General features: G+C 52.1%; 1 protein-coding gene across 1 annotated transcript; it reads left to right on the top strand.

Annotated features, from left to right (window-relative positions):
- Window positions 1-1917: 1917 nt before the first annotated feature.
- On the top strand, window positions 1918-15595 carry LOC131492407 (liprin-alpha-1-like). Its single transcript, XM_058696034.1, has 11 exons — window positions 1918-2130; window positions 2402-2566; window positions 2954-3083; window positions 3393-3538; window positions 5066-5212; window positions 6783-6917; window positions 8475-8558; window positions 10778-10909; window positions 12203-12265; window positions 13495-13574; window positions 15355-15595. Exons 1-11 carry the CDS (start codon window positions 1918-1920, stop codon window positions 15593-15595), a joined length of 1536 nt encoding a protein of 511 aa, XP_058552017.1.
- The last annotated feature ends 278 nt before the right edge of the window (window positions 15596-15873 follow it).

Genomic DNA, 15873 nt, shown 5'->3' with positions numbered 1-15873 from the left:
GGGCGTCTGGGAAACCGTGTGCTTCCTCTTTGTGGTAGAAGCTGCTTCTCCTACCGTCTGGACCATTTGAAAAGCCAAACCCCTTTCTAAAATCACCAAGCTATCCTGTGCCTGCATTGAAATGTGCCAGTTTTTGATCCTTCCCTTCCTTCTGCCTTACGTCGTGATGTCAGGTCTTCACTTGTCTTGCAGTTTGAGTTGAGTCTGCAGGTGTGCCCGTCTCACAGCAGTCCTACATCCACAGAGATGCCACATCTTCCACACGAGACACAAAGATGTCTCACAAAGAGCACCAGGTTTTTGCATGTGCTGGGGTAGCCGCAGCGAGAGCTTCGAGAATTTCCCTTTCCTTGTGCCTCCATGGTCCTCACGCAGGCCGGCTGGCAGCTGCAGCTGTGGACCTCAGTACATGTCAGGCCATTCAGCCTTTTCTTGTCATACCGTGAGTCTTCTCTGCATCGCGGGAGCACGTCCAGCATCCCTGGGGACACTTCAAACGGGTCCCAGGCTGTAATTAAGGTTCATGGTATTGCCCCTAACATGGTGAAAATGACGCAGGAACCCTGAGAAATCACTTCTCCTGTGGTGCTTGATTTACTGGAGAAAGGAAGTGCTTACCAAGAGCTGAGTAGCAGATTCGTGGATTCGTGCAACACTTGAGGGGACCTCAATAGCAGCAGGAGGTGGTGCACACTTCCCCCAGAGGACAGCGTCTGCTACAGTTCGTGTTATGCGGTTAGGACTAATCCTGCGTCTCCACATTTGTTTGCCTTTCTCTTGACTGCAAATGGCACCATGTAGGTACGGTCAGTTTCTGTGTGCAAAATGATACGTTTTATCTTGTTAAAGTCGGTTTGTGTATGTTTTCGGATAGGAAATGCTATAATAGCCTAGTATCTGCGTTTATTTCATGCACCCGTGGCCTCCCTTTTACTTACTAGTTTTGATACTTCGTAGCTGCTCAGCTCATCTGCCAGTCTTTCCAAAAGTCACACATCTCCAGAAAAGTTTCCAATGTATTTATTGGAACAAAAATCCCCACATAGAAATGGGCCTGCACAGTCCTACATCAAGTATCAGATAGGCTTCTGTGGGTTCACCTTGTCAAGTCAGATTGCAAGGAACGTGGTCAGTTCTGTGGTAACATTCCCGTTGATTTGGAACGGGTTAATTTATGAAGGAACTTGAAGTATGTCACCAGTTTGTCCTTGGATTTTCTAGAATGGCTGAAATCAACCACTCTCTCTTTGGAATGTCAGTTGTTAAGTTAACGTTTATCCCTTCATTTGTCCTACAGAGACAAAAGCTCTGGGGCGCCTGGGTATCTCAGGGCGTTAAGCGTCTGACTCTTGGTTTCAGCTCAGGTCATGATGTCATGGTTCAGGGACTGAGCCCTGCACCGGGCTCTGCGCTCGACTGACTGGAGAGTGTGCGTCCACCTCCTTGGAGCCCACCTGTACCCCATGTCCTGGGCGGGCGCTCAGTATTGGCGGGAGAGAAGCCCCACGCGGGGTGGTGGGCCCTGGCATCACTCTCCTCAGAGACCCTTCATCCATAATATTTCCTGCTCGACTAAGGAAATAAGTCGTAAACTCGCCCTTTCGTCAAGAGTCCTACCATCATTTTTGAAAAGTCCATTGGGTATGGTTGAGTCTGATTGAGCCAGGTGTTCAGGCTAAGACAGCAGCTTTTGACTACCGTCAGCCTTTCCCCGCTGCCGCTCCACAAGCCTGCTTGCCAGACGAGGCCAGAGGCTGGGGATGGGCAGCAGGCTTCTCGGCCTGTTGCTCCCGAGTCAGCAGAGCTCCTGAGTCCTAGACCTGCCAGGCACCTGCAAACGTCTGTCCCCTTGAGTGTCGGTCCCTCCGAAAATCCCCGGGACTCCTGTGGGTGGTGAGGAGGGGACTGGTGTGTGTGATGCTACTTGAGGGTGGGTGGGTGCTGGGACTCTGGAGGGCCACGGAGGCCTGGTGTGCTCTGGTAAAGACCCCCTGTGTCTCTCCACTTTTGTCCCCTCTCCGACCCCAGGAGTGTGCAGCTCTCGCTGCAGAGCTCCACACCTGCAGGGAGCAGCTCGTGCAGAGAGAGGAGGAGATCGCCAACCTGAAGGCGGAGAGAAACAACACCAGGGTCAGTAGGCGCACTGCCAGGGTCTTTCAACACAGGACACCATTCAGTCCCCTTGTCCACATGTCCCCATGGAGTTGGCTGGGACCTATTGTTCTCAAACCTTGTTTGATCCGTGAGGAGGAGTGAGGCTATTTTAACACATTCGAGGGGATGGCTCCCTACCTGGGCACTGAATTGAAGGGATTCAGACTTGGTTTTGCATTTGGTGAACTTGAGGCCCGGAATTGAAGTTGTTCTTGAAACACGCTTTTCCTTTTGCCTCTCCCGCTAGGTGCTCCTGGAACACTTGGAGTTCCTAATCTGCAGACACGAGAGATCTCTCAGGAGAACATTGGTGAGGCGACAGGCAAAGACTCAGGCCGGTGTGTCCAGTGAGGTGGAGGTGCTCAAGGTCCTCAAGTCCATATTGGACAACGACCAAACGGAGGATGAAACGGTGTGCCTAGCCACGGTGGTTCTCAATTTGTGCACATGCTGTGTGTTATACGCACGCTTTGTGTGTTTGTGTGACTGGAGTTTCCTTTTCATCTTCTTGAATTCTTGTGAGAAGACAGGTCTGTATGGTTAAAAAGCAGTAGTTGGTGGAAATGTTGTGTGTATCGATTGGCTAGTACAAATTGCATAATGTGATTTATTTCGGGGAAGATTTGTCTCCAATGTAAAATGGAAAGCTGTTAACAAGCAAGTTTGTGAACAGGAGCATCCGTGAAAAACCTTACCAGCATTCTGTCATGTTATTTGAGGCGAAGGGGATGTTAGGGTAACTGTATAGTAAGGACTAATGAAACACCTCTGTGTACAAACTCAATCCCTTTGTTTCCAGGTGAGAGAGCAGTTACGTGTGGCACTGGAGGGGTGTAGTTTCGTAGAAGAAGAATTAGGGGCCACACGCAGAGTTCAGCTCCAGACATCATCACAGGATTTGATTGGAGGGGGTTTCCTTTTTATGCATTGTTTTTATTTTTTTTCAACGTTTTTTTTTTTTTTTTTTTTTTTATTTATTTTTGGGACAGAGAGAGACATAGCATGAACGGGGGAGGGGCAGAGAGAGAGGGAGACACAGAACCGGAAACAGGCTCCAGGCTCCGAGCCATCAGCCCAGAGCCTGACGCGGGGCTCGAACTCACGGACCGCGAGATCGTGACCTGGCTGAAGTCGGACGCTTAACCGACTGCGCCACCCAGGCGCCCCTATGCATTGTTTTTAAAACAACATATGAAGACTAGCAGTGGGGGCCCTCACATGTTGCTTCCCTTTCTGAGTTTCCAAGGTGCAGAGCCAGATGAAAGAGCTCCTGGCTACCCTGTGCACTCTCATGGCCAAGCTGGAAGAGGACCTAGCCATATCAAGGAAAGACCTCATCCGTTCTGAAGCAATGAACAGCATATTACAAAGAGATGTCCGTGAAGTGAGTGTCGTTGAAATGGCCACGCCGTCGTCTAGCCAAACGTGGGGTGTTTGGTTCGGCCTTGCCCAGTGTGTCCTTCGTCTCCCACGGGTTTTGAACGTTTGGAGTTGGGTAGAAGTAGCAGCAGAACGGGACGTGACTCCGGGGCCTGGGCGGGCTGCCTCCCCGTCTGCGCGGTGGAATCTGTCCTCCCTGGGCTCTCCCCTGCCGAGGCCTGGCGGGCAGGTGGCGGAGTGCCCTCGGGTGTGGAGTGTGGGCCACCTGAGCTTGGCCCATGCCATGCTCTCGGTCCGTTTTGGGAACACACTCGGCACGTGGGAAGAAGCGTGGTGCTGCCAGGTCGCTGCCGGGGGCACGACCGTGCGAGGGCGGCTCTCCCGAGGGGCCGTCACGGCCGCCTCTGCCGCCCTGCCCTCCTGCCAGGGGTTCCGTGCTCCTGGTCGTGGCGGTCAGAGTGAGCGAGGGGCAGCCCGCTGGTCCCGGTGTAAGGTCATGGAGGAGTGCGGCCGCTTCTGCACGTGTGGTCGTCGTGGATGGGAATCTGATCCTTGTCACAGAAACTGGTAAGGGTGGGATGGTTGCTCTGTGCCTCCTCCTGTCCCTGTGAGCTGCCCTTTGTGGACAGTCCCCGCACACCCCACCCCCAGCCCGTCAATGCCACCTCGGGAAGACCCTGTCAGACCCTGTCAGACCCACGTGTACGTGCACGAGCAGTCTGTTTAGTACCTTAGTGTGGGTGAGGCCGTGTCCGAATTTAAAACAAAAGTATTTGCAGAAATTATATAACCCATTCAGTGAAGTTGTTGTTTGGCAAAGGTGGGGGGAGACCCCGCAGCAGAGTTCAATATGCAGAGAGTTTAGAAAATCATTTCTTAGGACTCATCACTTTCACTCTTGAGACTGCTGACATAAATTGCTTAGTAAACACAGAGGGCTGGAAGAGGAATCTCTCGGGTGGTGGACAAGAAAGGCAGGGCAGGACGGTCTGGTTTCATTTGCAGTGTCAGATACCATGGGATACAATGTTGTTACAGGGTTAGGCTATAGAAGATGACTTCCAGTTATATGCAAGGTGGAGTTTGGCTTCCTTTTGTTAACACTGCTGCTTCAACTTTGTGGGAATTGGATGAGATTTCCCCCACCTTTTCCCCGGAGAGGGGATGGTGTCTCATGGTGCGTGCCTCCAGAGGCAAGTCGCTGTTCTGTGGAAAGCTCAACGGTGTCCGGAGGCAACCGAGGTTGTGACTTCCGGGAGATTTTATTATCCATTTGTCTTTGAACACATGGGAAAGAATAAGCCTGGGTACCTGGCCAGAATCCCGAGCAGCCTCCGCACTGTCGGCACAGAGCCTGACGCGGGGCGCCAACTCACAAAGCGTCACCGGCTGAGCCACCCAGGTGCCCCCAGGATGCTACTTTTCTGTTTGTTTGGGAAATGAGAATTTCGCCCAGTTTTTGTGTCTGGAGTGTGTTAATGTGTCGTACGCTGATTCTTTCCCTGTTTTCCCTCTGAAATACCTGCTGTAGGCCATGGCCCAGAAGGAAGACATGCAAGAGAGGATCACTACCCTTGAGAAATGCTGCCTCAGGGCACAGCAGGAAGCCACCTCTCTGCAGGACCTCAAGGATAAACTTGAAAACGAGATCGCAAAGAAGGACTCTCTGCATCGACAGGTCGTTGGTTTCGTTGAACTTCATTCCACTTTTATTAATTACAAGTCAGGTTAAGGACCAAGTGTCAATGTCAAGGTTTTAGGATCTTAGAATCTTGTGTTGACCAGCGGGGTTACTTCAACGTCCAGGGTTTAATTCTTTCGAATTTTATGGAAGCATGTTATGGGGCTACCCTCCTTGGTTCCTTCCTTGTCTTGTCTTAAATGCACGTTATTCTGTTGCCCGTTAGCACTGTTTCCAGCGGAGCAGGGAGTAGCCGGGAATGTGTAGGCACTGGCCATTTTGGTTAGTACTTGAGATCGGGGGGATGGCAGGTGCAGAAGCACAGTCTGGTGTGAGGATGTGAGACCCTGTGTTTTGGGAAGCCGCACGGCTCTTCCTTGGTTGTCTCAGGTCATCCGGCATTGAACAGGAACACCGCATCCAGCTTCTTGGAAACAGAGTGAGTTTGCCTGGTGTGTTTGTCAAATGTGTCAGTCGACCCAAAATGATAATCAAAGTGAAAGACTAGGAAGCCATGAAAATGACATTGAGGAATGCTGTTTGATGGCACGTAAGATGTTCCAAATCATGAGTGTAAAAGGCAGATCGTGAAATACTTTGTGTACAGCATGTGATTTATATTCTGAGGGTTTTAAAGCATGAGACGCAGTCTGTATATACACACAGAGCTATATGCACTCAGAAGATGGAAGGAGTCTGTGGGAACAAACGTTAACCTGGCAAAAACCTCACCTTATACATGATTTTTAAAATGACTTTATATGTTTTTAATGCTTATTTATTTTTGAGAAAGGGAGCCAGAGTGAGAGAGAGAGAGAGAGTGAGCATGAGCAGTGGAGGGCCAGAGAGGGAGACAGGGAGACACAGAATCCCAAGCAGGCTCCAGGCTCTGAGCTGTCAGCACAGAGCACGAGGCGGGGTTGACCCCATGAGCTATGAGATCATGACCTGAGCCGAATTGGCCGCTTAACCGACTGAGCCACCTCGGCTTCCCTAAAAGTCCTTTAACAAAAAATCTCGTGTCTAAGTTTTCCACGTTGAAGTTTTCCACGTTTTTGGTCAAGAGGGAGAGTGCTTTTGTTGAATAATGGTACACTTCCAAAAAGAACTCAACTGGCATCAAGCAGGCTCTCAGAAGCTCTGTGCTGACTGATGTGCCCACATCAGAATGTCCTATGGAGCGAGCCCTCGGACCACAGTATAAATATGTTCACGAAGGGTTAGGACCGAACCCTTCCCTCCTTAACTTGTCAGGAAGAACGAGGAAGCTCCTCCAGAAGATGGGTTTTCTTTAATGTGTGGGAACTTTGTCTTTTGAAAGACTTCTTTGAAGATACTGAAGAAGAGCAAAGAGTTTGGCAAGACATGTTTTGCGTAGTGAAACGAGGACCAAGGCAGTGGGTGACTCCTTGCAGACAGGAAAGGTTTACTCTGAAGCACCTCCCAAACTGTTGGCTTCAGTCAGAACGAACAGTAGATCTCTGCATTTAGCTTTTGTTTCACTTTATTAAAAATGGAAACGGAGAGAAGACTTGCTACACTTTGATGCTTTGCCTTCATTTCCTAGACTGCGGATCAAAACCGCCAGTTGCAAGAGCGCCTGGAGGTGGCGGAGCGGAAGCTGCAGCAGACCCCGAGGAAGGCCAAGTCGCTGCCCGAGGTGGAAGCCGAGCCGGCCCAGAGGGTGGCCACCCTCTGCAAGGTGGGGTCTGCCTTTCCTTCTGGGTCCCATGGTGGGAATGTCATTTTCATGGCGGTCCGTTCTTGTATCTCATTTCTCACCGGTAACGTCGGCGTGCCAAATTCCGCGACCCAGCTGAGATCTGTTTTCGGTGCTACTTTGTCTGAGATCGGAATGCTTTTCAAATGGCAGGCATCATCCTCAGTTTTGTTCCCTCCGTTTTTGTCCGATGTGTGCTGTGTGCCGTTGGCTGCATCTAAGACTCACTGCTTTTCAGAGTTAAGTCAGCGACTCAAAGCTCAAGGTAGTAGCCTTGGGTAAGAGAAGGACAGGGGTGCCTGGCTGGCTGAGTCAGTGGAGCTTGGGACTCTTGATCTCAGGGTCATGAGTCTGAGACCCCGTTTGGTGTAGAGCTTACTGAAGGAAAAAAAAAAAACCAAAAAAGCATAGAATTTTTCCGAGAAATGAGAAAATCCTATCCTCTTTTCAACACAATCGTTTTTATTTAAAAAATTCTTAAATGTTCATTTATTTTGAGACAGACAGAGAGAGCGAGCATGGGCACATACATGAGCAGGGGAGGGGCAGAAAGAAGGAGATAGAATGCCAAGTAGGCTCCATGCTATCAGCACAGAGCGTGACACAGGGCTCGAACGCCCAAACCTTGAGTTCATGACCTGAGCTGAAGCCAAGAGTCAGAACCCGACTGACTGAGCCACCCAGACACCCCTGTAAGAAATAAATCTTTAAGGAATTCACTCGGAGGTTCAACAAATAGAGTCGAGGAATGTGCCAGACACAGTCCCTGCCCTCCCAGCTCTCATAGCCCTCACCACCCACAGAGGAAGGCAGCAGTTGAAGAGGTAGTTTCCAGACATGATGTGGTCGGTGCTGGGATCGAGTGATGCACACAGGACGAGGGAGCACATGACTGGGCAGCCAGTCCGTCCTTCCGGAACCTGGGCTGAGGGAACCTGTAGCAGGGAGCCTGTCGGTGCTTCTGTGTCACCGGTTCCAGTGCAGTGAGGGTCCCAGTGGGAAGGGGGTGGTGTCATCACGGGATGCTGACCCTCAAGGCTGCCATCAAGTCGGGCAGGCGGCATTGGGCACCCATAAGCCCAGGCTCCAACAGAGCCTCTCCTCCTTTGTGATCTGCATGTCAAGTCTCCGTTTGTTTTCTCGCCTGTCCTCTCTCCTGTCCCTGGTCAGCCGTGTAGCCCGACTGTTTGTCTTTGGACACTCTGCTGCTGAGGAAGCTAAATTGTTGGAAGTGACTTCCCAGCTTAGGAAGCTAGCACGCCTGTTTGCTCTTTCTGCTTGCTGCTTCCTCCTGTCCGTGCTGAGTGGCCAGGGGTGTCTCCCGGGGGACGAGGCACTGTCCAAGGATCCGGGACCCGGGGTGGGGACGAGACCGTTGCCTACCCCCGGTCACCAGCATGGCAGCCCACTGCTTCCCACTGGCACGCATGAGGCCTGTAGGGACTGTGAGCAGGCGGAAGGCCGCTCACAGCATGTCGTGCGTAGGCACAGCGTGTGGTGTGGGGCCGCCAGCTCTTCTGACCCCGCTGTCGCCCACAGGCCGAGCAGAGGCGTGGCAACATCGAGGAAAGGCTGCGCCAGATGGAGGCCCAGCTGGAGGAAAAGAACCAAGAACTGCAGCGGGTACGTGTGCGAGCAGAGCAGCCATGCACCTGGCAGTGGTTGAGGATGAGGCACAGGCTGGGGGTCTGGGGGTAGGGAGTGGTCCCTTGTTTCCCACTTCTCCCCATGTGGACGCCAGGCCCCTTCTCGGTCCCATCAGGGGTACAGTGGACTCTTGTGCGAGTTGGATGCTACTGAACACTCCTAGCATGTGGACAATGTTCTCTGGACGCTGGGGCCCCGGAGGCAGTGCTGCCTAGGGGTGGAGGCACCCGCACAGCCCACTGTGCCCACCAGCTCATTAGCAGCTACTCACGGTTGACGCGGGACCTCGTGGGTGTCCCTTGGCCAAAGCGGAGGTACTGGCCTGGGGTAGGGCAGCCTAGAGGAGGGGTCTCCTTCCTTAGGACATGACACTGAGGTCCTGAAATCAGGTCACGGGCCTGACCTTGGTCCCCACATCCTGAATTTCTACTTGAGATGAAAGGCACAGGTCAGGGTAGATGTTCCTAAGAAGAAGAATAGCGTAATCGAGCCTTGACGAAAGGGAGGCCCGTGTCCCTTGAATCCCCTGAGATTTTTCCCTGCGGTAGCTGGTCAGATGTCAACGTGAAACACCCAGGAGACAGAGCAGGCAGCGGCCTCCCCATCTTGGGACGTCCATCCAAGGCCATCAGGTTTTGTTTTCACCAGAAAACTCGAAACACTCACCCTTAACTTACACCAGAAACTCGTGTGCTTGGCCCTCAGGGTCAGAGAATAAAACATGAGTTCTCGCGGAGTGAAGCTTCTGATGCCAGCGTGAGGGCTCGTGTTGGCCGACCCCAGCCTGCCATGCCACATGCACACAAGCGAGCACAACCAGACGCTAGCCTCTTGGGCCGAGAATTCGACCTCACCTACTTAGAGAAGCACTTCATTGCCTTTAGGACTGTATGGTAGTTTGGAGGGACAGGTGTTGAGATAAGGATTCTATTATAACTGAGACAATTCCAAGGACACTTTTAAGCTGTTTTGCTTGAAAAATACTTGGGTGCTGATCCCTTCTTGTGGGGTGACCAGGGTCTTTTCCAAGTGATGGCCGTTGCTGCGTGTTAGGTGAGGTGGTCGTGCTTTCTGTTGCCTGCTCCCAAGGAAAGAGGTGCCAGCAGGTGTGGCTTAGAGATGAGGAAGCCCGAGCATGGAGGGACTGTCCATTGCCTAGCCTGCGGGTGTGTCCTGTGGGCTCTTCCTCCTCCCTGGGCCCCCCGACTGCAGGGCACATGTGTAGTCCGTACCCCACGGCCCTCCGCCCGGCAGGAGCCCCTGAATCCTGCCGGCCTGTCCTCGGCGCTTCTGTTTTGGGTTAATTCAGGAGATGCGGCAGAAACGAGTTTTTAAACCAGACGATTGATGAGAGTTGTATATAACACAGACCCGTGAACTTTGCGGTTACGTTCGGAAATTACTTGAGGTAATTTGTTATGAATTTCTAATACAAGTTCCATTACAAAACGTTCAGGAGATGTGGGAATTTCACGAAAAACAGGTGAAAGTCTTTCTCACCACTGAATCTTTCCCAAAGTGGATTTTTTTTATCTTTCGGTTTTGTCAATGGATTCATTTCTTTCCCCCTGAGGCCAGATCCGAGCTTCTGTTTCCGCCCCGGAATATTCCTCCTCCTGTGTGTAGATAAGCTGATCCCCTTAAGAATATGCTCTTTAGGGGCGCCTGGGTGGCGCAGTCGGTTAAGCGTCCGACTTCAGCCAGGTCACGATCTCGCGGTCCGTGAGTTCGAGCCCCGCGTCAGGCTCTGGGCTGATGGCTCGGAGCCTGGAGCCTGTTTCCGATTCTGTGTCTCCCTCTCTCTCTGCCCCTCCCCCGTTCATGCTCTGTCTCTCTCTGTCCCAAAAATAAATTAAAAAACGTTAAAAAAAATTAAAAAAAGAATATGCTCTTTCCTGCATGTACATCTGCCTCCTGAGCCCATCTGAGAGCTAATAATGAGGACATTCGTGAGGGCCCATGTGTGTTTTGTTTCCCAGAAACAAAGGCACCTGCTAAGTGATGACCCCTGGGAAGCAGGTTCCTGCGTTTCTGTGTCCCGGGAGGTCGGTGCTGGCAGTGAGGCACAAGCACGCCCAAGAGTGCCGTGGGAAGGGGCAGCCGAGGATGGCGTGCGTGTGGGTCGCACCGCTGGTCATTCGCACGTCTGAGCCGATGTTCGCACTTTTGCTTCAAGCCTGCGTCTTCTCTTTCAGGTAAGGCAGAGAGAAAAAATGAATGAAGAGACTAATAAATGTCTGTCGGGCACTATTGACCAGCTCCTTTCCGAATCTGACGAGCGTCTTCAGCGTCATCTTAAGGAGAGAATGGCTGCTGTGGAAGATAAGGTAGGACATGAGAGACAGCGGCTGAGTGCCCCCGTCCTCACAGAGGAGACGCTCACGTTGTGATCCTGAGGAGCAGCGTGGAGCAGAGGCTAACAGCCACTGTAGAAAGTAGAAATGATTCTTTCACGCGGAAAACTGCAGGCTGTTACCCACTGTCTGTGTTAAGTTCCCAGTGTCCTGTCCCTGCCCGACGTATGTGTGCGGGAAGGTGCGTCTTACTGTCTAGAAGAGGAGTATGGTCTGGGGAGGGCCCGAGAGTAAGTATGTGAGGCTTTTACTAACTGAGAGGTAAGGAGTAAGCTAGCTTCATGCTAATCAAAGATGGGCCCAGAAACAGCCATAGGCAGTATATAACTAAGGGGAGGAGCCGTGTGTCGATAACCCTTTGTTGATAGGACCCGGCAGTGGCTGGATGTGGTCAGCAGGCCCTCGTTGGCCACCCCTGTGCTGGAACCTTCAGCCTGGTTCTTGTCTGGGGAGCTAATTTGTACCTCTTTTGTCCAGACGGACCGGTAGGAGTGCGCAGTTCTGTCAAGCATTTAAGCAGCTGAAAACAGAGTTTCTCCTGTTCCATCTCCTGCCTTCCCTCTTTTCATCTGGGTTGGAAAGAGTCTAAGCCTGGACTCTTACACCATCATAACGGATACACTTGAGGTGTAACGGGAGGGAAGCAGTATCATAGGATCTCTGTGAGAGAAGCTCTGGTGGTGACAGTTGGGTGCGGACCTGATACTACCGGTTCTGGTGACACCTGTGTCCCTGTAGATGAGCCCAGAATCTTCCCTAAGATGGGCACTTGGAGACACCAGTGAGCAATGCTAATTACACGACACACTTGTTTTGGGTAAAACCCATTATGAGGTGCGTTATTATACCCCACGTGAGGTTCTACCTTGATCACTGGGGCCAGCCTTTAGGTAGAATAGTTGTATGTGAGATTGGAATTCTATGTACGAAACTTAGGTCAGGTTTCCCAAGTGACTGAGGCATCACAGACCCTAAAAGCTAGTACGAACCAGTGTACCTGCTGCAAGTAAACTTAGGAACTTGTCATACTTACAGTCAGACAGTGATCCGTGAAGAAATTGTACATGGACAAAGCATGAGGAAAGGCTGTTACTGCAGTTTCACAGACAGCATTTCACTCTGTGGTCATGTGACCCTGTTCGTTGGTATGGCCATCCACTCCATGACTTTTCTGTGGTGCTGCGTTATTGTAAAGAGAAACGTAGGCGTGCTCTAGCATGTGGAACGTTTGAAAGAATCAACACTAAAGGACTGTACCTTTCTCAGAAGTCTCCGTTAGGAGAAGTGGGCAATCTGAAAAAACAGTTACAAGAAACGCAACGTGAGAAGGTATTTCCATCTCTCAATCATTCAGTGATCCCTTGAGACTGGAAAGGAGCCGGTGACCTCTGGGGCTGACACTTCCTCCAAGGCGAGCCACCACTGTGCTTTCGAGGGGCCCCACGCTCGCAAGTCTGAATGGCACGCATGTGGCGGAGTTGGAGCTGTGCAGCCTATGGGGTTCAGATTTCTGAGTCCCTTCGGGGGTCCACTCGAAAGCTAAAATGTTCACGCAAACCTTTCGTTGAGTGCAGCGTTGCCCAGCAGGAAGGTAACAGGTGACACGGGTGTCATCCCAAGGATTCTCGCGGCTGCATTGGAAATGGTCAAACAGACGGGTGATGTTAGTTTTCATGTAGCCCGATGCAGGCAACATGTTATTGTATCATGTAAATAGTATAGACATGAAGGAGCTACTCTACAATGTTTTTCCACATTCAGTCCTTGCAACCCACGGGCCGTCTCACAGTTCCATCCCCTGTGGTCGGGACCAGCCCCACTTTGGGCACTCAGTTAGCCACGTGCGGCGGTGTCTGCTGCCTGGGACGGCACTGCCTAGGGCGTTGTTGTGTGACCGAAGGTCCTCTTCGGTTTTGCTCCTTGGTGCTGCGTGTGCAGACGTGAGTCTGGGCTGCGGAGGGTCCACGAAGGAGCACGTGCCTATTGCACAGAAGGGCTATTCCCCCACCGCCCAGAAAGTCCTGCTCCTCTCTACATAATTAGGAACAAGTGTTAGTGGCTCGGTGTTTCTCCTCTGTAACCTTGTTAGGCCTGTGACCTAACTGTTCAGTAGGGTTTAGGACGTTCACTTGGTGATCCGGGTGTTTACTGGAGGACTCTTGGAGACAATGGTCTTGGGGTTTGTAACTGCTGAATTTCCCCATCGTGTAATGAACCTACAGTGTTGTATCAGTTTCAAGTAGACAGCATACCGTTTCACCAATTGCACGCGTAACTCTGTGCTCACCACCATCACTGTGGTCACCGTGTGTCACCATACAGAGTCCTTAAGGTATCACGGACCGTATTCCCTGTACGGTGCTTTTCATCCCCGAGACGGCCTTATTTGATATCTGGATGCTTATGCCTCCTAATCAGCATCACCTCTTTTGCCCACCGCCCCTACTCTCCTCTCCTCTGGCCACTACCAGTTTGTGCTCCGTGTTGAACGGACTCTTGAGGCAAAGAATCATTAACCTTGCTTGCAGTGAGTGTCGTTGTCATTTGCTGCTTTGCAGGATCGGCTTCTACAGAGCATGGAAGCACTGAGGGCTGAATTAAAGCGGGCAAGACTGAGAGGCTCTTCGCTTCACCACGGGTATGACATTTCCCGGGTCACAGATGTGTTTGAGATGCGGCTGGGGACGGCTTCCCTCTGTCACCAGTATGACCTGAACCAGCTCATGGTTCCAATGTAGAACCGTGGGTGTGCTATGGTATGACCCGAACCGGATCAGAGTTACACACAATAACCCTGAGCGTGTTGTAGTCTGATGCGATCCATTTTCCAGGTACCACCTAACTGATGATGGGGCGGGGCTGGGGGGGACACTGCCCTTCACCGTGCCTAACATGAACCACCTCACAAACACATATGTTAGCACCTGCTGTGTGTCTTCCAGAGGAATCCTTTGGCCGAATGGGCAGAGTGACTGGATGTAGCTCAGGGAGCCGGTAGCTTCGTAGTTGGCAAGAGGGAGAAGTGAAACCTCATTGCAGAGGTTAGGTTTGGAATCTCAGGAGACCGGGAGGCATGACAGAGCTCACAGCCATGGGAGGAGGCGTGGAAGTTAGGGAAAGTTCTGTTCGTGTTTGGGTGGGTTTATTTGCGGCCTCCCTCCACCGAGTGTGGCAGTGATGGGGTGGGGCTAGGAGGGGTCCAGCGTGCCAGATTCGGACCCAGCGTCCCCGGAAGCTGTGGTCCCTTCGGTAACACCAGTGGGGTCACCATGGGAGTGGACACGTGGCCATGGTTGTGAAGGTCAACTTCACATTGGTGGGGTTAGCGCAGTGCTCCCAGTTTCTTAGCTTTTTGAAAAGAGTGGAGAATGACATGTAATCGCTTTAAGTCTGTTGGGACATTGGTGAGTCGCCTGTGAGGGAGCGGGTCAGCCGGCTTGTGAGCTGCGTCCTGCAGACAGTAATTGTCAGCAGGTATTAAAAGGTTTGCTTGCTTCTTTGTAAGAAATAGGTACCAGGTGAGAGTCATTCTGGTGTGACAGTGCCTCGAGTAGCTGACTGGGCCCCCTTAGGTGCAGGCTCCTGCTCCAAAAGCAGGCCCACTCAGGCCGCACTGGGATTTGTGCAACGGAAGTCAGCTTCTCTTCTTTTCCAGAGAGCAAGGAGCCACTGGACTCCCGTGCAGGGTTCAAGTGTGGAGGGTGAACCCGTGGCTGAGGCCGGGCACGTGGGCTGGCGGGTGCTCCTTCACAGCTGCTGACCGCTTCGTGCCCAGAGCCTTTGCTGAGGGGAGCAGCTGACAGCCCAATTAAGTGACTCCACCCTAGGGGCTCGGGGCTCCATGGAACTTTTCTGGAGACTTCTGTGGCCAAGGGGGACATTTGTCTGTTAGTCTAACTGCACAGAGGCCAGAGACGCTTTTGCCTCCTGTGTACGGGAGCTGCGAGGTGTGGTTCCCAATGATCCTGCCGCGGATGCCCCTGGGGCGCCCGATAGTGGCTGGTGGAGGAAAACCTGGGGTCACCTGGCATCACAGCGAGGGCCTTGGCACACGTGGTCCGATGGCAGGTGAAGGCCAGAGGGACGTATAGGAGTGCTTCCCGGTCAGTTGGGCAGGAGGTGGTGCAGACACGCTGGATGACAGCTTGACTGGGGGCAGGCGCTGCTCCACCTCGGGGACGTCTGGGCCGCGGGGATGCGTTGCACCTGCTGGGCCCGGGAGACCCTGTCTCCACAGGACCTGGCTAGCGGGCTTGGACTGGAGCCAGGGGCAAGGATGCCTTCCTTGGAGACCTTTTTCTGTGACCTCATTTTCCTAATTGACGGGTTTTGGCCTGGCTGACAAAGTCCCCTTTTCTTTAGATAACAACCGTGGTGTGTGTGTGCGTGTTTGTTGATTGTTTCCCTCCGTATTTCAGGCGGACGCACGTCAGCAGCATCCCAGCTTCCAGGTTCCGTCTGGCGGACAGCCCCACGGATGCCAGCAGCAGCAGCAGCAGCAGCGCGGTGTTGCAGCGCCGCCGGAAAGGCCGTGTGGCCCGTCTGCGACATGAGCCTTCCAAGGCAAGGATCTCCATCCTCTGGGGGCTCTCGTGGGACCCACCTGCCAGCTCCAATGTCACCTGCCTTTTCCTGTCTGTGAGGCTCTTCTGGAACTAAAGGACTGATAGGCTGCTTTCTCCTTGCCGCTTCCCCCATTCTTCTTTTGCTGCCTTAGAATTTACTTTTGAGAGCTTTTGTTCTTTCTTTGTATCAAGTAGCAATGTGGATTAAGATAGGACCTAGTGTTAAGTACAGCACAATGCAAATTAGTAAGGGTTTGAAACGCTAATGAAGGTTAAATGAACACGTGTATTCATCCTTAAACAACAAAGAATTCACCTTTGGAGTCTAAGTACTTTTGTCCTTTGTCTCTTCGGCTGCGTATATTTTTATAT

This window comes from Neofelis nebulosa, chromosome 13 (assembly GCF_028018385.1).
Source record: "Neofelis nebulosa isolate mNeoNeb1 chromosome 13, mNeoNeb1.pri, whole genome shotgun sequence".
Taxonomy (NCBI): domain Eukaryota; kingdom Metazoa; phylum Chordata; class Mammalia; order Carnivora; family Felidae; genus Neofelis; species Neofelis nebulosa.
The sequence above is the reverse complement of the archived record's forward strand: the minus strand, read 5'-3'. Positions and strand labels throughout refer to the sequence as shown.